At 43.9% G+C, this 23858-nt stretch overlaps 1 protein-coding gene across 5 annotated transcripts in view; it reads left to right on the top strand.

Moving 5' to 3' along the window:
• Positions 1-15186: 15186 nt before the first annotated feature.
• 4930402H24Rik (RIKEN cDNA 4930402H24 gene) overlaps positions 15187-23858 on the top strand; it is a 134446-nt gene continuing 125774 nt past the window's right edge. For 3 of the 5 annotated variants that reach the window (XR_001782167.2, XM_011239474.3, XM_011239473.3), the window contains exon 1: positions 15187-15868. Coding sequence is in view for 2 of the 5 variants with exons in the window: in XM_011239473.3 (XP_011237775.1) it covers positions 15786-15868 (83 nt within the window). In the remaining 3 variants the exon portion in view is untranslated. Of the gene's footprint in view, positions 15869-16144; positions 16433-23858 lie in introns of those variants that run through there. The other 2 variants (NM_029432.2, NM_001311147.1) reach the window with 2 other exon arrangements.

Raw genomic sequence — 23858 nt, 5'->3', positions numbered from 1 at the left:
CTCTCCATACCAAATGCTGCCCCTCAAACCCTTCTCAGAGTTCCTCCCCCATCTGCCCTCCCCTTTGCCTTTGAGAGGGCAGCTCCCCCCCCCCCACACACACACAGTATCTCCCACTCTGGTGCATAAAGTATCTGCAGGATTAGATGCATCCTCTCCTACTGAGACCAGACAAGGTAGCCCTCTGCTACTTATGTGCCAAGGGCCTTGATCCAGCCCATGTATGCTCTTCCATTGGTGGCTCGGTCTCTGGGAGTTCCCAGGAGTCCAAGTTAGTTGACACTATTGGTCTTCCTGTGGGGGTTGCCATCTCCTTGAGGGCCTGCAATCCTTTCCCTCTTTCATAGGGGTCCTCGACCTCCATCCAATGTTTGTCTGTGGATATCTGCACCTGTCTCAGTCAGCTCCTAGGTAGAACCTCTCAGAGAGCAGCTATGCTAGGCTCCTGTCTGCAAGCACAATATAGCATCATTAATAGTGTGAGGGATTAGTGCCTGCCCATGGGATGGGTCTCTAAACTGGCTGGTCACTGATTCGGCCTCCCTATTCCCCTCACTCTCCCTTCTCCTACACAGATCCCTCCCTCCCTCTGCCTCCCATGACTATTTTGTTCCCCCTTCTAAGTGGGATTCAACCTCCTTACTTTGGCATTTGTCTTAGGGTTTCCATTCCTGGACAAAACATGATGACCAAGTAGCAAGTTGGGGAGGACAGGGTTTATTCAGCTTGCACTTCCACATTGCTGTTCATCACCAAAGGAAATCAGGACAGGAACTCACAAAGCATTGGAACTTGGAAGCAGGAGTAGATGCAGAAGCCATGGAGGGATGCTGCTTACTGGCTTGCTCAGCTTGCTTTCTTTTCTGTTTTGTTTGTTTGTTTGTTTGTTTATTTTGTTTTGTTTTTCGAGGCAGGGTTTCTCTGTGTAACCCTGGCTGTCTTGGAACTCACTCTGTAGACCAGGCTGGCCTCGAACTCAGAAATTCGCCTGCCTCTGCCTCCCAAATGCTGGGATTAAAGGTGTGTCCCACCACGCATGGCTTCAGCTTGCTTTCTTATAGAACCCAAGATTAGCCCAGGGATGGCACCACCCAAAATGGGCCCTCCCCCATTGATCACTAATTGAGAAAATGCCTTACAGCTGGATCTCATGGAGTCATTTCCTCAAGGGAGGCTCCTTTCTCTGTGATGACTCCAGCTTGTGTCAAGTTGACACAAAACTAGCCAGTACAGCATTCCTTCTTGTTTAACTTCTCTGGGTCTCTCACACACAAATAGTTTTTAAAAAAATAGTTTTTGTTCCTTTTGTGGCAGTATTACCATGAGGCTTCTGTGTCAATGCCTGTGACAAAATACCTGAGGGAATCAAGTAAAAACAAAACAAAAAGATCTTCCTTTGGCTCCATTGCTTGTAGATCTCTGGCGATCATCATCATGGGGAGCATGCGATGGAGCAAAGCATCATGGGAACATGCAATGGAGCAAAGCATCATGGGGATCATGCAGTGGAGCAAAGCTGCCCATCTCAAGATGGTGGAGAAGCAGAAAGAGTAGGAGAAAAGGGGCCATAGTAAAATGTTTCATTAAAAAGCATGTCCCCAAACAACCCACATACTGTAACCAGACCAGTTTCCTCCACTCCCCTTAGTGTGCAGATTATGAATCTATCTGTTGCCAGGCACCTAAGTTCTAGTATCCACCTGTATCAAGATGTGGTGCTATGTGTCTGTACTCCTGAGGAGCAGAGGCAGGGGGCTACATCATATTTGAGGGTAATCTTTAGTGTAAAAAAAAAGATATGGAACGCAGCCCGATGTGGTGGCACACACCTTTGATCCTAGCACTTGAGAGGCAGAGGCAGGCGGATTTCTGAGTTTGAGGCCAGCCTGGTCTACAGAGTGAGTTCCAGGACAGCCAGGGCTACATAGAAAAACCCTGTCTCGAAAAACCAAAAACCAAAAACCAAAAAAAAAAAAAAAAAAAAAAAAAAAAAAAAAAAAAAAGGAACAATTTCCTTTCCTTCTGTCTGTCTTTCTTTTCCCATTTCTAATGATTTAACTTGAGCTGTAAGTTTAAAATGATCTTCTCATTTTTGCCTCCCTCCTTTCTCAAAATTCTATCTTATCACAAGTTTCAATATTTTACCCATAGCTTTGTTTCTTAGTTTTGTTTGGTGGTGGTGGGAGGGTGGTTTCACTATGTAGACCAGACTGGCCTCAACTCACAGAGATTCCTGCCTCTGCTTTCTGTATACTGGGATTAAAGGCATGTGCCACCATATCTGGTCAAATTCTTACATTTGTAATTATTCTGGTTTTAACTGGAATCTCCTGATCTTAATTCTAGGCCACAGGAGGTATTCAACTCCATTTCACAAGTCCCCTCATTCTAGGACCAGCAGCTACTGTGATATTCTCTTACTGTGACAGAGAACAGTAAAAGCCAAGGCAAGCCGCACACTTAGATTCTATTTTTATCTTAATTCTTAAATTACTATTATTAGTAGTAGTAGTAGTAGTAATGTATGTGCATGCATGATGTACTGGGGGGTTGCATGTGGAGGTCAAACAACTTAGTTGAGTTGGCTCCCTCCTTCACCTTTATCTGGGAATCAAACTCAGGTTGCCAGGCTAGTTCTGCAAGTGTTTTCACCCACTGAGCTATCTCACTGGCCACACACAGACACTTTTCAAACTTCTTACAACATATCCACTAACAGTTCATTGCCAAACTAGTTCTTGTAGCCAAGCTCTATCAATGGAGTAGAAATGACTGATGTATACCCAAGAAATGTGAAGAAATGAGAGTAATCTAATCCATTGCGGAGGAAGACTAAGCATTACCTAATTACCAGATTATCAGAAAGAAACTATTTTTCCTGTTACTTGGGCCTATTCTTGGGTTAAGTTCCCTACTAGCAGAGCCCGGAATGGAGAATCCTCAGCATGTCATCTTCTGAGTGTGTGATTTCAAGATCACATGCTGGGAAGAGAGACAAAGACAGGACCAACGAAAGAAAAGAAGCAGGAAAGGACACCTCAGTGTATGTTTGGAACAGAGGCAAGTATGACCACATTTGGGAAGAGAGAGAAGGTATGACCTCAGCTGGGAAGAGAGATCAAGTATGACTTCATCTGGGAAGAAAGGGCAGGTGTGACCTCAGCTGGGAAGAGAGGGCAGGTGGAAAAGATCCCAGATTCCATGGGTGACTTAAGTGAGCACGCTATTACAGAGCTGTCCATCTTGAGATAACCCCCTGCCTGGGTGTGTGTCTGTGTGTGGGCAAGCATGTGTGCAATGATTCATATTTATAGTTGTATCCTAGCTTAATATTCTGTTACTATGTTAAAATACCATGACCTAAAGCATCCTGGGGATACAACTTAATTTACTTTTCTTGTTACTTGGGTCTGTTCTTGGGTTAAGTTTCCCATTTCATTTTACACTTTATAGACTACCATCAAGGGACTCATGAAGGCAGGCACTCAAGGCAGGATCTTAAAGTATAAACCATGGAGGAACTGTGCCTGCTTTGTTTCCCAGATGACATTCAGCTGCCCTTCGTATACAACTCAGGTCTGCGTGCCCAGAGAAAGTACCACGCAGAGTAGCTAGGCCCTCCTACATCAAGTGGCAACCAAGAAAATGCCCCTAAAGACATGTCCAGAGGCCAAACTGATGGAGGCTGTTCTTCAAATGAAGTTTCTTATTTCCAGGTGTGTCAAGCTGAAAACCAAGGTCGGCCTCCTGAACTACTAATTGTGTGTGTGTTTGGCTGTGACTAAGCACCATGACTAGAAGTGATTTATGAAAGAGTTTACTTGAATTACAGTTCCAGAGAGATAAAGTAACATTTTATCACGCTACCCAGAATGCCTTGCAATTTAAACTGCATGAATTATCGATTTCTGGGCTTTTTTTTCCCCTTCTCTTTCCTTCTCACTCTCTCCTTTCCTCCTTTACTTTTCTTTTTAATTTGTTGTATTTCTTGTTTTTGTTGAACTGAGACTGGGTCTCATATCACATGAGACTGACCACAAACTTGCTATATATAGCTGAAGATGACCTTGAACGTCTGATCTTCCTGCCTCTACTTCCTGAACACTGGAATTATGAATGTATATTACAACACACGGTTCGTAAGGCTAGCAGTCAAGCTCAGTGCCTCATACATGCCAGGCAACTGATTTACATCCTTAGTTCTAGTTCTGTAATTTTCCATTTAATGTTTCTGTACTATAGTTGACTATAGGCAGCTGAACGACAGAATGCAAAACCACAGGCTGAAGATACAGCTCAGTGGTAGAGTGCTTACCTAACATGTGCAATGCCATGGATTCCACTGCCACAAAATAAAACAAAAGCAAAAGCAAACATGAATAAGCCTGGGGTAGGAAGGAACAGACAGAACATGTAACCGAAGAAAAGTGAAAACATACAAAGGGTTACAGTGACTGTTTGTAAGAGTTATCCATACAGGGCTAGAGAGATGGCTCAGTGGTTAAGAGCACTGCTTACCCTTGTAGAGGACTTGGGTCCGATTCCTAGTACCCACATAGTAGGACACAACCATCCCTAACCTCAGTTCCAAGGGTAGCTGATGCCCAATTCTGACCTCCATGGGCATCACACACACACATGGTGCTCAGGCATACATGCAGACAAAATACACATAAAATAAAATGAATAAATCTAATAAAAATCTTAAAAAGAATTATACATATTTGATAGCATCAAACTGAAAACAATTTATCTGTCAGCTAACATAGGAATATGCTATATCTAACTTATAGAAAACTAGTTGTTCATATCCATAAAAGTAAACAAACTATTGATGTACATATAAGGAAACAAATAACCCTTAAAATCATTATGGTGATTCCAATTTTACAGAATTCAAGAACAGACTAATCTATAGACATTAAAATCACTTGCCTGCACTGGAAGGTGGTCATGGGTTTGACTGCATAGTTCTGATTTGGGGGAAGAGAACAATAGTTGAAATCTATCAATAAAAATGAGCTATACATTTTTATAACTCATTCTGTGATGAGGAAATTATGCCTCTATAAAAAGATTATTTTTAGGAATCCTCATTAGGTGGATTACACGCATGATCTTAGATGATGTAACATGGCCAGACATAATGGAGCATTCCTACAACCCCATCACTCATTAGGCCAAGTCAGAAAGATGGACGTTCAAGTGCAAGGCCAGCCTGTGCTACATAGACAAACCCTATCTAGAAAAGGGAGGCAGTGGGGGGTTTGTGGAAGGAACAGGGGAGAAGGAAAAGAAAAGGAGACAGAGAGAAATAGAGAGAGCACTTTTCAAGTTTGTGTCCTAGAATTTGTTTGGTATATGGCGTCTTTATGTTAGTGCTGAGCAATTCTAATTGATAAATGTTCAATAGGCACAAAAGTGAAATAACTTAGATATGGCTACCATTACCACTATGTTACAATGAAAATTACCAAATGCTGTATCTGTAAGGAATTTTATAAACAAGTTATAAATAATGAAACAGTTGGCTACAAAAGGTATTTGCAAGAGTTCACTCTGTAGGGGAGAGAAGAAGCCTTGCTACCGACAGCCCTGTCACTGTGGCGTCCATGAAACTGGATGTTATTAGAAATCTGGTGAATTAAGTCCGATGTAGTGGTACCTGCCTATAATCCAACCACTTGGGAATTGGATGCAGGGCAATCAAGAGTTTATGCATCCTTAGCTACAAAGTGAATTCAAGGCCAACGTAAAGTATAAAGAAACCTGTCTCAAGCAAGCAAGCAAGCAAGTTCCCTAGGGTCTGGGTATGTAGGTTAGTTGGAAGACTGCTTCCTCACATGCATAAAGCCTTGGGTTTGATTTCCATTGCCTCATAAACTGGATCTGTTAGCACATGGTCTGTAATCCCAGCACTTGGAAGACAGTGGCAGAAGATTAAGAATTTTAAAGTCACTCCGAGTTACACTAGCAAGTCTGAGAGGTCAGTCTGGGCTACATGAGTTCATGTCTCAACAATGGTAAAAAAAACACCCTGACGTTCTGTGCTTGTTAGTGTTTATCAGCTTTATTCAAGCCAGAGTCATCTGAGAAGAAGGAATCTCAACAGAGAAAACGCCAGCCCTGCAGTGGTGACACAGGCCTTTAATCCCAGCACTTGAGAGGCAGATGTATCTTGGTGAATTCAAGGCCAGCATGGCCTACAGAGAGAGTTCCGGACGGCCAGGGCTATACAGAGAAATCCTGTCTCAAAAAAGGTAAGAAAGAAAAAAAATGCCTCCAGCAGATTATCCAGTGGGCAAGTCTGAGTGGAAGTGTTTTGATTAACGGTTGATTTCAGGGGCCCAGCCCACTGCAGGCAGTGCTACCCCTGGACTGAGCAAGTCAGTAAGCAGCCTTCCTCCATGGCCTCTGTCATGGTTCCAGCCTCTGTTCCTGCTTGAGTTCCCTTCATGGTGAACTGGTGAGCCACAAGGTGAACTAAAGCCTTCCCTCCATCAGCTGCTTTTGGTGATGGTGTTTATCACAGCAACACACAGTGAAGTAGGACAGCTTCTGTTTGCCACGCTCTACACCCAGGGGCTGCCTAAGAGTTTGCTCAGGACTTCAAACCAGACTATTTCCACAGTGCAGCTGTTGGTGCTTCTCGGGACAGGTGAAGCCTATCTGGTATTTTTTGAAGAAACCTACATCTGTACTATCCATGCCAAATGTGTAATGGTTATGCCAAAAGATATCTGGCTAGTAGCATACTTAAGGTATGAAGAAAATGCTTAAGATTGATGGGAAACATTTCATTCACAAAAGTATTTTCCATTCTTCCTGTTATTAGAGGTTCTTGTTTTTTCTTTTCTTTCCTCTTCTTTTCTCCAGTTTTCATCTTCTCCACACCATCTCCACACCAGGTTGGCTTGAAACTACTATGTAGTTGAAGATGACCTTGGACTTCTGGTTATCTTGCCTCTATCCACAAGTGCCAGGATTACAGTCACGTACCACTATGCCACTTTATCAGGAGTTCAGAATGATAGAGACTTTCCCTCGTGGAGTTAAAAGTACTTTAGTATATTTGTTACTAGTATTTGCAGTCTACATGGGTGTTTGCAGGGTCTTGGTGTCTTTTTCAAAGAATTGAAAGTGTGCATACAAAAGAGGAGGTCAGGAACGGATTTTATTCGTAAGCAAACTGAAAAGTACAGCATGTATATACCCCAAGAAAGCAGTGAGTTATCTGAACCTTAGTACCCTGGCTATTTCCTGGGGCATCCCTTTGTAGGTCCAAGATGAGGAGGTGGCGTTCGTCTTGATTGACAGGCTTGCATTGCATAAGCCTTTGTTTGCTGAGCATGTCCTTTCTCATGATGCATTTGATTGTAATCTTATATATGCCCAGTCATGCATAGACATGATTTTAGGTAATTTTCCCTAAAAGTTCAGTCTGGGGACATAGTTTGCCTAACTGCATGAACTTGAAACCAGTCTAGGCTGTTTTCCTCCTGCCTCTAGTTCCAAAGTATGTTCTTGAATGTATTTGACCCCAAAAAATAGGGTTATTAAGATTACTAAGCAAGCTCTCTGAAGGGCTCGGAAGCCCCATAGGAGGAACATCAATAGGAACTAACCAGTACCCGCAGAGCTCCTTGGAACTATACCACATGGAGGAACCCATGGCTCTAGCTGCATATGTAGCAGAGGATGGCCTAGTCGGCCATCAATGCGAGGAGAGGCCCTTGGTCCTGTGAAGGTTCTATGCCCCAGTATAGGGGAATGCCAGGACCAGAAATGGGAGTGGGTGGGTTGGGGAGCAGGGGGAGGAGGGGATAGGGGATTTTTGGAGGGGAAACTAGGAAAGGGGATAACATTTGAAATGTAAATAAAGAAATATCTAATAAAAAAAAAAGAAACTGGCAAAAAAAAAAAAAGATTACTAAGCAGCTCTGACGGTTGTGTTAATTGTCAATATGACAGAATCTAAAATCATCTGGGAGATGGACCTCTGGGTTTGCTTATGGGGGATTATCTTGATTATGTTCATTAATGCAGAAGGATGAATATAGAGCATGGGCAGAATTATTCTATCATCACGGAACCCAGGATTGTATAAAACTGTGAAATAGAGTTGAACACTAACAAGCAGACTCTTAGATTTTTAATAAAAAATGTGATTTAAACATTTCTTTATCTTATATGTATTAGTACTTGGGTTGCATGGAGGTCTGTATACTAATTACAGGCCTAGTGCCTGTGGAGACCAGAAGAAGATGTTGGATTTCCTGGAACTGGAATTGCAGAGGGTTGTAAACTACCATGTGGTTGCTGGGAATTGAACTCCACTCCTCTGAAAAAGTAACCATGCTCTTTATTTGTTTATTAATTCATTAGCTAATTAACTTTGCATCCCAACTGCAGTTTTTCTTCCCTCCTCTCTTCCCAGTCCTTTCTGTGCCCCAACTCCAACTCCTCCCCCCTTTCTCTTCAGAAAAGGGGAGACCTCCATGAATTTTAACCAGCCTTGGCACATCAGAACTTATGGACTAAGGCACTAAGCTAGGTCCATCTTCTATTGAGGCAGCCCAGTAGAAGGAAAGAGTCTTGAAGGCAGGCAGTGGAGTCAGAGACAGCCCCTGCTCCCACTGTTAGGAGTCCCACATGAAGACTAAGCTACACAACTGTTTCATGTGCAGAGGGCCTAGCTCAGGTCCATGCAGGCTCTCTAGCTGTATCCAATGCTCTTAGCCACTCAACTATCTATCCCCATAAATGTAATGTCTTAAATTTCATTTTATGTGTATGGTGTTTTGCTATGTATATCTGTACACCACATGTGCGCAGTTGTGGAGGGCAGAAAAGGGCATTGGATGCCCTGGAGCTGGAGCTACAGAGGGTTTAGCCCTGCCTTATGGGTTCTGGGAATCCAATCTGGGTCCTTTCTCTCCCAGCCCCAATCATATGTTTTTAGTGTTGGTTGCCTGTAGCCCTGTTCCTGTTTGCTACTAAAGTATACTTGGCTATATACATAAACATATATATATATATATTGAGACAGGGTTTCTCTGTATAGCCCTGGCTGTCCTGGAACTCACTTTGTAGACCAGGCTGGCCTTGAACTCAAAAATCCGCCTGCCTCTGCCTCCCGAGTGCTGGTATTAAAGGTGTGCGCCACCACGCTCGGCTGATATTTTAATAAGAGCCATTACAAGTCTGGATGTGGTGGCTCACACCCGTAATCCTATCATTTGAGAGGCTGAAGCAAAAGGATTCCTGCAAGTTGGAGGTCAGACTATCTAAAGAAATAAAACTAATAAACATAATAAAAAGTAGAACTGTCAGAAGTTAACAGAAGTCAGGTATATTAGTCAAGTTTCTCTCAAGAGACAGAAGTGAGAGAATGAACAGAGGCAACGTTGAAGTGGAAATTTCTGGTTTCCTTGGAAACTCAGTTAAGTCATATGTTGATTTGCTGGGGCAGACAGGTGAAAGAATGTTTTGCTGAAGCAGACACGTGAGAGGATGTGTAATGTTTAGAAAGTATATAAATATGACCTCACAGATGTCAGGAAGAGGCTCTGGTATTGGTTTGCCTTGCCCTAATCTTCACTTGCCGTGGCTTCACAGAGGGTAACTTGCCAAAAAACCTCTCATGATTTTCTAGTGGCTTCTTGTTACTTCTGTGAACTCTGGCCAATTGGCAGAGTCTTGTGGTTTCTTCTTCTTCTTTTTTTAAATATACATTTCAAATGTTGTCCCCTTTCCTGGTCTTCCCTGCATGAACCCCTCACCCTATCCCCCACCCCTTTGCCTCTAAGATAGTGCTTCCTACCCACCCACCCACTCCTGCCTCACCCCCCTAACACCTCCTTCTCTAGGGCATCACGCCTCCACAGGGCCAAGCATCTCCCCTCCCACTGATGCCAGTTAAGGCCATCCTCTGCTACATATGTGGCCAGAACCATGGACCTGCCATGTATACTCTTTGGTTGGTGGTTTAGTCCCTGGGAGCTCTGGGTGGTCTGGTTAGTTGATATTGTTGTTCTTCCTATGGGGTTGCAATCCCCTTCAGCTCCTTCAGTCTCCCTAACTCTTCCACTGGGGTCCCGGGGCTCAGTTCAGTGGTTGGCTGTGAGTATCTGCATCAGTCTTAGTCAGGTGCTGGCAGAGCTTCTCAGAGGACAGCCATATCAGGACTGCTGTCTTCAAGCACATCTTGGCATCAGCAATGGTGGTTTGGTGTCTGTGCATGGGATGGATCCCTAGATGGGACAGTCTCTGATTAGCCTTTCCTTCAGTCTCTGCGCCATTTTTTTTTGTCCCTGCATTGGTTCAGATTTAAGTGGGTCTTCCTGATTCATATAATCTGATTAAGGAAAATTCCTCATGAGTTTCCAGCAGCTTGTGTTTTAGTTGGTTCCAGATGTATAGTCAAGTTGACAATAAAGATTAGCCACCAGAAGTCTATCCCTTGTCAACAAGAATACAATCACACCTTGTTATGTTGTGCTTAATTTCCAAATGAGAACAATAACCAGTTTGTAATTCTATGTAACACTGATATAACTATCCTACATATAACCACAAACATCATTAATTTTCAAATAGGTTACAAAGTACCTTGAGAAATACTTAGTCTTCTAAATATAATTATATATATAATAATATAGATTTCCAACATAACCTTCACTATATCTCAATTGATATATTACATGATAATAGAGGAAAGAAAACACAAATATCTGCTTGATATATATGTATATATACACAAATATTTTCTTAATGGAATGTTATAGAAATTCTTGTGTCAATTACAATCCTTGGTTTTGCAACTGGTCATGTGACCTCCGTTGATATTTATAGCTACCTTCTTCTACTATTTATTCTGTATTTCTTCTACCCTCAGGAAAAACCTTAGCAGGTTCCAGGTCTTTACCTGAAAGAGTGACGCATATCTTTACCCCTGGAGTGTTCTGACCCTTTGTCATCCTGCCTGGATTGGGTTATTCTAGTTTCCAACTGACTTTAACTATAGGACATGGTAACACCACGAGACACCCTAAAGGACCTCCTGCACTATAATCTTCCTTACCTCCACTGTGAAGAAGCAATCCAATTTCCCCTTGGTAGTTTGGATCAGTCACCCACCCTAACACTGTTATTCCTTTCTTAGTTTTTTGGCTTAAGGGTATCAGAAACCTAAAGTGTCTAGGGGGAAGTCTGAGCTTCCAGATCAGTGGAATGTTTGCTTGTCTCCAGGCAGGACCACTCCGCTGGAACCAGAACTTCTAGGCCAGTAGAACTGAAGGTTGAGGAAACAGGAAGCAGAAAATTCCCTAATGAGTTACTAGGGGTAAGAAGACCATTCCTCTCTCTCCCTCTCCTCTCCCTCTCCCCTCCCCTCCTCTCTCCCTTTTCCCCTCCCTCTCCTCTCCCTCCCCTCTCCCCCTCCCCTCCTCCATCCCCCCCTCTTCCTGAGCCTGTGAATGCTGGCTATAAAAGAAACCTCACTATATATTGGATGTTGATTCAAAGTATATACTGCTTTCTAAAGAACTCTGCCCAGGCACTCAGGGATACTGACAGCTAATTAGCACTGTAATCATGTCTTCAAAAGGTTGCCCTAATTGCTAGTGTAACTGTGTCTTCAAAAGGCCTTTACACCATTCTATCAAGTCAGCCGTTTCAGGATGGTGGGGAACATGATAAGATGAATGGATTCCATGAGCATAGAGCCCACTGTCCCATATCTCTGGCCGTGAAGTGAGTTCCATGGTCAGCAGTGCTGTGTGGAATACCATGGCTGTGGATAAGGCATTCTATAAGTATGTGGATGATGGTGTTCTAGCAGAAGCATTACATGCAGGAACAGCAAATTCACAACTAGAATAAGTATCTATTCCACTAAGGCAAAAGCATTGACTTCCCATAAAGGAAAGTTATCCAAAGTTGACTGACCGAGTAGGTCACTGGCTGGTCACCCAGGGGAACAGTTCCTTATCAGAGGCTAAGTGTTAGTCTTTGCTGCTGGCAGATTTGACACTCAGCAGCAACTGCAGAAGGCCAGCCTTGGTGAGAGCAAATCCGTATTGTTGAGCTCATACATAACTTCCATCTCTCCCATAACACTGTAAAGAAATTGCTGATATGACCACTCCATGATATTGTTAAAGTTTTAATTGTAGATGTGAGAGAACAGTCAGAGGCATCTGGAAGAGTCCAAAGCAGAGAGGAAAAGTAGACTGAATATGACCAAAAGACTGGGCATGACCAGGGTTATCTGTGGGAGAATGAAGAATAGCAGGGAATAGTGAACAGAGAAAATGTAGAATAGTAGGGGCAGTGGGGAAACCTTGTCATTATAAAGAGAACAAATGGGTATCTGGGAGGAAGGAAGCCTGGGCAGATGAGAACGCCTACGATGCTAATGTGCTAGTGTGAACTATGAAATATATAATAGGTACTTGGGAAGCTGAAGGAGCCTGGAGGCAACATGTACTTCGATATCAATTACAGGCATATGCCAATGGAGCCGTAAGTCCCTTCTGCCAGCGGTAAGGAAAATGACTCCTTCCGGCAGATGGGATCTGGTTTCAGAAGTTCTAGAGGACTCCTGCCTTTTATCTCCTAGGAATCCTCCTGTAGTCCAGAGTGAGCTCGTTTCTGGGAATTTGAACTGATGTTTGGGATTCGGGGAGTTGGGCAATGACAGGAATGGCTGGGGAAAGAGGCTGGCTGTCACAGAATGGGTCATCCTAGCTACTTAACTATTGAACTCCTTAGCTGAAGTTACCTTTTGATGAGCATTTACATGGGACACAATTGTTGGGGTGTGGTGTCCTATTTTAATCCCAGCACTTGGGAGGTAGAGGCTGGTGGATCTCTGAATTCCAGGCCAGCCTAATCTACAGAGCAAGTTCCAGGACAGTCAGGGCTACACAGAGAAACCTGTCTCAATGAAAAAAAAAAAAAATCACGCCGGACATGGTGGCACACGCCTTTAATCCCAGCACTCAGGAGGCAGAGGCAGGTGGATTTCTGATTTCGAGGCCAGCCTGGTCTTACAAAGTGAGTTCCAGGACAGCCAGGGCTTTACAGAGAAACTGTGTCTCAAAAAACAAAACAAAACAAAAAAATTCATGAGATATAATTATCTTCAATTTTTTTGTGCATTTGGAGAGAGCTATCCAAATACTTCTCCAGATGCCTTTCTCTTCAGTTTTTCTTTCAACCATGCTCTTTCCACACCCCTATCTAGCTGCTCATTGGCTGCAGACCACAATTCAGTAAACAGTGGCACATCTGGTTACTTCTTCTTATGTTGGGTTCGGGGTAGAAGCTGCGAAAACTCACTTCAGAGACAGAAGCTTAAACATGAAAGCTTTATTCTCTGAGTGCCCAGAGAAGTGGCCAGCTCAGGATGTAAACTTTGTCCTGAAGGGAGACCGTACAATGTTTTTCAAAAATGGGAACATAAATTGAGGGGGGAGCTGAGTGGGGCTGCAGTGTTATCCAGTTGTACTCTGACATTACGGGTTAAGTAAGGGAGTACCCCTTGGAGACTGGGCTGTATCCAGGGCACCTGGCTTCAAGGTTCTTAATTCATTTTCCTAGACGTTAGGTCTGGAGCTCAGAGTGGTAAGAGGACAAAGGAGTGGGTCAGCTGCGTGTAGTTAATTAGGGCATAACAGACAACTGGTTATGTGTTTTTCCAACTTATGCACCTTGGTTCAGATAACAGCGATTTCTATATTCTATATTCAGTTAAGAGACAATTAAGAAGACATTTGGAGAGAAGTGGGGTGCGTGTGTGTTCCTAAGCCTGGGAACATGAACTTGTTACACCTGGCCAATAAGATCAGTTTTCAATCAGTTTTGCAGACACAGCTTTTTTTTTTCCAGGAATTCTCATTTACACTATTTCTCTCCAATAGCACATGAAAAAATGACCATAAGGAAACTACAGCCTCATATCCAGTAAGATGACTACGATCCAAAGATAGATATTAAATGTTTGGAAACGCGTGGAACAATTGGGACTCTCTCACCTAGGTAATGTGAATATAAATGGTGCAGCTTTTTTGGAAAACAAAAAGATGCCTCAAATTATTAAACACAGACTTTCAGTATAATCAAGCAGTACACTTCTAGGAGTATACTACATATACAGGAGAATTAAAAACATGTCTACACAAAAACTTTCGGTATTTGGTCATATTGGCATTAAGCTAAGGCACAGAAAGTGTGGAAAAAAGCTTCTATATTCATTAACTGATAAATGAATACAAAAGATGTGATATCTGCATACCACGACATTGGCCAAGCAACCAAAGGCACACAATTTTGTTCTGTGCTACAAATTGTAGTAGCCTTCCATCTGGACATGATGATGCAGGCCTGTAATCTCAGAATTTAGGAGGTTGAAGCAAGAGTTCAAGGGTTCAAGTTCAGGGGTTCAAGGTCAGCCTAGGCTACATAAAACATACCAAATGGAGGAGGAAGGAAGAAGGTGAATATCACATTTGCTTGTAGAGAAAAGATGTATTCTCAAAGCTGATTAACAGAGCTGGAGATGTATATAATGACTGGGTGCGTAAAAGCTCGAGGTGTTTCAATAAATTGACTGTTTAGCAATTTACAGTCTCCTGGCTGTTAACAGTGGTCTACAGAACAAAGCAGCTAAGAAAGGCTCTTTCATTCGGAAGCCTGGTCATTGCGCTGCTGATTGGGCTGCTGTCAATGATTAGCTGGGTTTCAGAAGCTGTTGATAACTGGCTGATTTGGAAGCCCCTGAAGAGAGGCTGTCTCTGATTGGCTGATTTTCAGATACTGTGTTGGTTACCTCTAAACAATGGTTACACATTCACGAGTTGGGTCTGAAGGCAAAATTTTATTTTCCTTTAAGTATAAAAATAAGCATTTTAGTTCCTTCTCTTTTTCAAACCTGCAAGAGATACCTTGGGGATTGTTAAAATCTTTATGAGTGGAAGAAGGATTTTTTTCAGCCAGTACTATTTATAAATAATTCAAAGGCTGATCATTGTAGCAGGGAAACTAGTCTTGTGGTGTTATAATTTACCATGAAAAGATGAATTTAGGACACGTAGGACATCTTGACAAGGTCGATATGTGATGCTAAAGTAGACCTTGTATATAGTAAGCAACTCTCCACTTTATGCAGGAAGGAACTTGGGCTCTGAGATTTTTTCTGGCCCACCGACCCACAGCTGGAAACAATTCTATCCAGACTCTGAACTGCAAAGGCAGGCGTCTCCTGGGATACTGTGAGCACACTGATGCCAGTGCTCTCAACAGGCCGCATCGCTAAGGGGCCGAACGTTCCAAGGATGGATAGGCAACTGATGTGAAACAGATAACTGTAGCCAGGCAGCGGTCCAGGACACCTAGAGATAAAGCCAAATACAGACCAGAAGAAGCCTAGCCCGGCCCTCGCGGGAGCGAGACCCCGCCCCGGGCGCGTCCGCGAGCGTGGCTGTAGCTCCCGCAGAACCCTCACCGCACTGAGAGACCTTAGGGCCCGGAGGTGTGGTGTCCCGGAGCCTGCGCCTGGCGGCCCGCACCCCAAGTCCGTCTGGCTCCTCCGCAGCACGGTGCGGCGCTGGGCCGGACTCACACTGACGCCCCCGCTGCGCGCGCTCCCGCCCCGCCCCCGCGTGCCCGCGCGCGCCGACCCCGCCCCCTTGGCGCACCCTCGCTCCGCCCTGCCGCTGGCCCGCAGCGGTGCCGGCCCCAGCGACCCTCCGCGGCCCCCAGGTCCTACGCCGCCAGCCTCCATGGACTCGTTCGACCCCCAGCAGCTGGGGCTGTCCCCCGCGCGCTTCGCTGGCACCTTTGGCAGTGGGGCGGCCTCCGTCAGGTATGCCGCGTCGAGACAGCCGAGGGTGGCCCGGGATGCGCCTTGGGGCGGCTACGCCTCGGGCGGCAGGGCGTGGTCTGATATGGCTTCCTTGCGGAGGATTGTTTCAAACGGCTCTGAGAAGAACGTTTGCCCAGGGACAGGCGGCCTTCTGGAGGGACCCTGCTATGTCTGTAGCTCGACAACCCACTGCGGTTTCCGGGAAGACCCCATTGTGACATCCCCACCCCATGGACCGGTTTTCCCTTAAACCTTCCCCACCGACAGCCCACCGCTAGAGGCCCTGTGTTCACGCGAGTGGAGCTCCCGAAACTGCCGCGTAAACCCCTTTGCTCCTAGGTGTCCAGACCCTTTGCCCCAGACTGCCGCTCGATTATAGAGTTTCCAGTCCCCTGCGTGTACAGGGAACTCCGCTCACCTGTCCCTGGCCACTGCATCCAACCCCTTTCCCTTGGGGAGCACCTGTTTCAGGGGCTTGAAGGTCATTGGGGGCGCAGGAAGAAAAAGGAAACTGGATGGAGAGGGAAAAGGAGGCTCGGAACCCCCCAGAGCGGCTGACACTAGGTTCGTGATAAGGAGTGCGGGTGGACTGGAAGGGGAGTTGATATTAGGGAGTGCTGCCCTGCCCTTTTCCATACAGAAGATCTGTTTCCAATTTCTGCTCTCTGTCTTTGGGGCTGACCTTGATAGCCGTCCGGGCTTTGTTTGTGAAGGAGCTAGTATGCGGCTGCCAGAGAAACGCGGAGGTTGGAGTGGTGGAGGTGTTGCAGTAGGAGCCTATAAGAAAGGGAAGGGAGGAGTCATTGGGGTTTGGGTACTGCTAACCTGTCATTAAACCAGAAGAGGCCTTTTTTGTTTGCTTACTTGCAGCCATTTGGCAAAGCAATATGCTATTGTTCCCTTGAGTGGGGGTTGTCAACTAATATTAGAATAGCTTATCCTATTTTCTGTCTTTTTTTTTTTTTTTAATTGAGACCGGGTCTCACTGTAGACCAGGCTGACCTTGAACCCGAAAAGATCCACCTGCCTCTGCCTCCTGAATGCTGAGTCTGTGCCACCGTGTCTGGCCGGCTTTTTCTGTGTTCTTGATTGAGTGTTGTATTGTGTTCTCTCTCTCTCTCTCTCTCTCTCTCCTCTCTCATGTCTGTCTCTCTCTTCTCTCTCTCTCTGTCTGTGTGTGTGTGTTTCTTTCTAGTATTGAGGGTCAAATCCCAATACATTGCTTTTGCTGGACAAGTGCTATAGCACATCTAGCCTTGTGTTTTGTAGAGTTTTGTTGTCTTTTATCAAAACTATGAAGAATGAAAATGACTTTTTTTTTCCTAAGACAGAGACTCACTTTGTAGGCCTGACTGGTTTTGAACTCACAGATCCACTTGCTTCTCAGTGCTGGGATTAAAGATATGAGCCACTTTGCTTGGCTTCTTTTTTATTTTTAAATTGTGTCTGTGTTTGTGTGTGTAGATGCATGTATTGTGTGTGTGTATGTGTTTTATGTGTGTGTATTGTGTGTGTATATATGTAGTGTGTATGTATATGTGAGAGAGAGAGACTCACTGTGCTTGCCACTGGGAGTATGAAGGTCAGAGGACACCTTGCCAGGAGTCTTTTCTTCCCTTTCTCCTATGTGGGTCACCAGGATTGGACTCAGCCAGGTCTCTTGGCAGCCAAGTGCCTTTACCCACTGAGCCATTCTGCAGGCCCCAAAACTAATTCTCATTCTTCATTTCTCAGGACTCCTTCATATACTCTGGCAATGTGTTTATTGAATGACTAAGCCGTGAAGGAAGAAAAGCAATGAGATAGTAATGAAACAATGCATCTGGGAGACCTGGTTTGCTTCTACTTTGACACTGTGTGGATTTCTCTGCCCCCAACAGGAATTCTTTCTGGGGTTTACAGTTTGTAGTGTGTAGCTGCTCATGGGAACAGTCTCCATCCTTTCTCAATCCTTCGGCCAGAGAGGATCACTGAAAGTATTTCAGCTTTGTATGAAATTTAAACAGGATGCATTAGAACTTTGAGCAGCCTGGCGATAAACCTCTCTGGAGGGATGTGTGTGTCTGCCTGTCTGCCTGTGTGTGTGTGTCCGGTGCCACATTTGTTTGATGTGGTGCTGGGGATGGAACCCAGAGCCGTGAACATGGTAACCAAATGCTCTGCCTCTGAACTGTATCCCCATCATAAGCTCGGGAATCTATTTAAATTTTAAAAAGAATTGTATTTTAAAGTAGTTCATTTTAGATTATTTCTGTGAGCGTACTGTGTATAAGGAAAGCCCAGGTGAATGCAGATTCCCAGTGGGTCCAGAAGAGGGCGTCAGATTCTCTAGAACTGGAGTTACAGGCAGTTGTGGGTCCCCTGACATGGGTGCTGGGACCTGATCTCAGGTCCTCTACAAGAGGGTACATGCTCTTAACTGCTGGGCCATCTCCACATTTTTATTTGTTTAACCAAAAGTATGTGTATGTATGTGTCTGTGTGTGTGTGTGTGTCCCAGAGCACATGTAACAGTCAGAGGATAACTTTATTCTTTCATCTTTCTTTTCCTTCCATCATGTGTGAATGTTTGCCTCAGGGATCCAATTCATGCCATCAGTCTTGGTGACAAACTCCTTTACCCACTGAGCTATTTTGCCAACCCTTGCTTTGAATACTTTGAGCCTTGGATGTGGAGAAGCAACTTTATCATAAAAATGCATCCCCAGAATACTACCTGCCATCTCTGTCTCTGTCTCTCTGTCACTGTCTCTGTCAGTCTGTCTGTCTGTCTTGCTATGGAGCCCTGGCTGGCCTGGAACGTGCTGTGTTGTCTGAGCTCACCTTGAACTTGTGGTGATTTCCCTGCCTCTGTCTCCAGAATGGTGGGATTACAGCAGTATATTACCACATCTGGCTTACTTATTTGATTTTAATTTTTTTTAATTATTTATTATTAGCAGGTTTGTGTGTGTGTGTGTGTGTGTTAAGGGAGAGATGCAGACATGTTGGCCCCAAGGCATGTGTGTAGAGGTCAAGAGGGTAATTTCCATGATCTGATTCCCCTTCCGAAGTGAGTCTGGCAATCGAGCTTGGTCATCAGGCTTGCACATAAAGCACTTTTACACACTGAGCCATCGCTCTGCCTCTTTATTTTCTTTTGTTTTCTCTTTCTCCCTCTTTTTTTCCTTTGATTTTTTAAAATTTATTTTTATTTATTTATTTATTTGGAGACAGGTTTCTCATCCATGGCCTAGAAGACCAGACTGGCCTTGAACTCAGAGATCTGTCTGCCTCTGCCTCCACATTGCTGAGAGCTCTTTACTTTCTTTTTTTTTTTTTTTTTTTTTTAAAGATTTACTTATTTATTATATGTAAGTACACTGTAGCTGTCTTCAGACACTCCAGAAGAGGACGTCAGATCTTGTTACAGATGGTTGTGAACCACCATGTGGTTGCTGGGATTTGAACTCTGGACCTTCGGAAGAGCAGTCGGGTGCTCTTACCCACTGAGCCATCTCACCAGCCCGCTCTTTACTTTCTTAAAGAATGTTAAGAAGATATATATAGGGCTCGGGGATCTGGTGTCCTCTTCTGGCACCAGCAAACATGCAATATACACTCACACAGATAAACATGCAGACATACATACATTTAAAAAAATTAGCGGGGCAGTGGTGGCGAACGCCTTTAATCCCAGCACTTGGGAGGCAGAGGCAGGTAGATTTCTGAGTTCGAGGCCAACCTGGTCTACAGAGTGAGTTCCAGGACAGCCATGACTGCACAGAGAAACCCTGTCTCGAAAAACCAAAAAACAAACAAACAAAAAAAATCACCAGGTGGTGGTGGCTCATTCTTTTAATCCCTGCACTGGGGAGGCAGGCAGATCTCTGTGAGTTTGAGGCCAGCCTGGTCTATAGAGTAAATTCTAGGACAGCCAGGGCTACACAGCGAAACCCTGTCTCAAGAAAAAGAAGCATGTTGGCTGACTTTATTAGCCATAACTAAACTCTGAACTTTGCATAAAGTGGTTTGGCTGAAACTTGCCTTAGTACACAGTGGTTTAACAGTAGGCCTTTGATAAAGGAATTTTGGTGAAGGGTCACCTCATTTCTCTACCTCCCTGTGGTTGAACATGCTTTTCTTACCTATTAAAGTCTTGCCTTCTTATGTCCCTAGTGCTTTTGAAATAAATCTGTTTTTCAGACTGGCTTTGAACTTGATTGATCCTCCTGCCTTGTGCTGCCAAGGGCTGAGGTTTCAAGCCCTGACACCATGCCTGCTGCCCTCGCTGCTCCTGCCTTGCATTTTTTTTTTTTTTTTTGACATTTTGAGGGTTCCTACCAGGGTAGGGTTCAGCTCTTCCTCTCAGCTACACTAGGTCTCTGTGCTCTCTCACTCCTGACTGATGAAAGAGGCAGGCTTAACTAGTGAAGAAGTCATGTTCCTGGAGACCATAGTTAGTACTTGGAAATGCATGGTCCTCTTCTGAAGGAGTACATTCTCACAGATGGAAAATAGAGATCAGAAGTGAAAATATTATTGATCAGAATTAGAGGCTTCTTTCTAAGGTATGGCCATAATCATGCTATCAGATAATTTTGGTGTCTGTCCCCCAAGAATGTAGAATTAAAGTTGCTTTTCCCCTTTTAAGTTGACTTGTAAGTTGCACTTGGTTAATAAAATGTACATAAGAATAGTGCTGTAGTCCTTTGTGGTAAAAGCTTCAACCATGAATTTGTTATTCTCTTTCCTTCTGCTATGGTGGCTGTTGTTGTTCCAAATCACTCTGGAACCCGGGATGAGCATGAGAAAGAAGTAAAATGTCACTGGGTTTTAGAATAGAATAAAATATTTTTATTTGAATTTTTAATTAGATTTTTCATTTTACTTTGTGTCTGGATGTTTTGCCTGCATCTATGTATGTCCATGTACAGTGTGCATGCATGTATGTCCAAGTACAGTTTGCATGCATGCACAGTGGCTGCAAAGGTCAGAAGGGCATCGAATCTCCTGGAACTGGAGTTGCAGAGGGTTGTAAACTACCCTGTGGGTGCTGAGAATCAAACCCAGGTCCTCTCAAGCATGTCTAGTGTTCTTTACTGCTGACCCACCTGAATAAAAAATTCTGGTCTCAAATGATGGGCCACTCCTTTAGTCCCAGCATTTGGGAGGTGGAAGCAGGCACATTTCTCATGAGTTTGGGGCCAGGGTGGTCTTCATTGCATGTTTCAGACCAGCTAGGGCTGCATAGTGAGGCCTTGTCTCAAAAAATTTTTTTTCATTATGATTTATTTATTTCATGTATGTGAGTACACTGTCACTGTCTTCAGACACACCAGAAGAGGGCATCAGATCCCATTACAGATGGTTGTGAGCCACCATGTGGTTGCTGGGAATTGAACTCAGGACCTCTGGAAGAGCAGTCAGTACTCTTAACCACTGAGCCATCTCTCCTGCCCCATAATTTTGTTTTTAAATTATGTGTGTGTGTGTGTGTGTGTGTGTGTGTGTGTGTGTGTGTGTGTGTGTGTGTGTATGAGAGGGAGAGAGAGAGAGGGAGAGAGAGAGAGAGAGAGAGAGAGAGAGAGAGAGAGAGAGAGAGGATTGATTCAATTTGCCTGGAGTAAGTTCTCTCCTACCATGTGAATCCCTGGAATTGAATTCAGGGTAACGTGTTTAACAGCAAACACCTTTACCTGCTTAGCCATCTTTCTGGCCCTAGAACTTTTTCCTTAACCAAAGTATAACCTAGTTTATAAGGATTAATACTAAGGAATTAGTGGAAATCTTACTGAAATATACTGTCCTACTTTAAAGTATTTTTCTGTGTAGAGGTCTCTTGCAGAACTACAGAAGTCCAAGAACTTCAGTTTTATATCAGAACAGTTCTCAGTTCGGGATCCATCTAGGTAGAGTATGTCAGACAAACAAGCAACAACAACAAAACCTTCAAAACGCCTCAGTTGCTTGGCTGCTGACTAGGAAGCGTGGTGTGATTCTAGTAGAAGCAGGAAGGTTTGCTTGTTGAGACTTGTAGCTTTATTTCTGCCCAGAGGCACTGGCCACACTGTTTGCCTTTGTGCTTATGGCTGGGGTGACAGTGTACTGTGATCTTTAGTTCTGTGACATCACTAGTGTGTTACATGGCAGTGTTTCCTAGCTTTTGTGCTCTTACCCAAAGGGGGAGTAAATGTGAGAGATCTTACACAGCTTAAAATGTTGAGTTTACCCTAAAGTTTATTTTTAAAGGGTCTGGAGAAATAGCTCAGCAGGTAAGGGCACTTACAACCCAGCCTGAGAATCTGAGTTCAGTCCCTAGAACCCACAAGGTAGACAGATAAAACCAGGTCCACAACTACATATACACCCACACACACACATACATCATGAGATTCACATGCCACCACATGCAACATATAGCACACACAAATGAATGCATCAGTAGAAAAAAATTAAAATTAAGAAGGAAGCATTATAGCTTGGGTACTTAAAAACTGGTACCTTTGATTTAAAGCCCTCTTTTGAAGAAAAGGTAGCATATTTAGTATATTTCTTTTTGAGAAATAGGCCTTCTGGATGTTGGAATTGAAGGTGTGTACTATCATACCTGGTTTTATTTTTTACCATGTTAAAATTTTTAATTATGTTCATCGTGTGTGTGTGGTATGTATGTGTGTGTGGTGTGTGTGTGGGGGGGGGGTGATATGTATGTGTGTGTGTGTGTGTGTGTGTGTTGGTGTATAGGGAATGGCAATCAAGGACAACTAGAGGGAGTAGGGTCTCTTGTTTCATTCTCCATGTAGGGCCTGGGGAATCTAACTCAGGGTGGCAGGTACCTTAGCTCCCCGAGCCATCTATTGTGCCCTTAGCATGCTTTTTACAAACTTCAAAGTAACTTTAGATTTATAGATGAATTGTAGTTGAGAACCACGGTGCATTTCTAACAATGGAGGCATCAGTGTTGGTATAAAGCTCTAGTATAATTAGTAAACTTGCTTACCTGGAGTCCAGACCTTATTTCCCTAAATGAATTTTCTCTATTCTAAGATCTAATCTAGGCCTCCACATTATGTTTGAATTTGACATGCTTGCAACAGTCAAGGATGTGGGGGAGGACCACTGGATGCTTGTTGCATGAGTACTTGTGGAACTGATTTTACAGAGAGCAGGAAGTGAGAGCAGTGCTCACAGTTGGCCAAAGAGAAGGACCAGTGTGGAAAATATCTGAATACACTGAGCAGACCTCTGGATGGCACTTCCTGTTTATGATGACTCATTTTCTGGCGTTCTTGGGTCTAGCATCTTATTAATACAAATTGATGAACTCTGTATAGACATAAATTTCAATTGAGCATGAGTTTTTAACCTTTTTAGATTAGGTGGTCTATTAGAAACTACATTTAGTAGCTAGTAAGATAATCTTAGGAAAAATGATGTTAGCATTTATTCTCTGTTCCAAAAGATGTCCTCCAGAGGATGAGAGGCCTTTTCTAGTATAAAGTTAACAAGGAGCCAAGCTACTCCTATACTTTCCTTTGGTGACATTAGCAAATGGCTTTTATCTTTACAATAGCTTCATAGTCACAAAAATGACTGTAGGAACCCTGGCCACTGTGTCTTTCAGGTAAGAGGAGGAAGGGGGAGGCTGGTCCTCTTAGTTAAATCAGTTCCCATACAGGAGCCTTCCCAGAGGCTTCTACGACAGCTTCTGAATCGTCCTCATTAGTCAGATAGCTAGCTCTAGGAGCAGAGGAAGCTGGCCTGTTGCTAACCTAAATAAAATGGGGGTGTTATCAATGAAAGCTCTGTTTCTGCTACAGCAAGATAGCTATGTAGAATGAGAATCATATTGCACTGGGTTTTTGTGGCTGTGGAGGTGGAGGTCTAAATGTTCCATTGCTGTGAAGAGACACCATGACCAAGGCAACTCTTACAAAGGCAAACATTTAATGTGGCTTACAGTTCAGAGGTTTAGCTCACTGTCATCATGACAGGGAGCATGGCAGCA

Source organism: Mus musculus, chromosome 2, assembly GCF_000001635.26.
Source record: "Mus musculus strain C57BL/6J chromosome 2, GRCm38.p6 C57BL/6J".
Lineage (NCBI taxonomy): Eukaryota > Metazoa > Chordata > Mammalia > Rodentia > Muridae > Mus > Mus musculus.
Note: the sequence above shows the minus strand (reverse complement) of the source record. Positions and strands in the feature narration are given on the sequence as shown.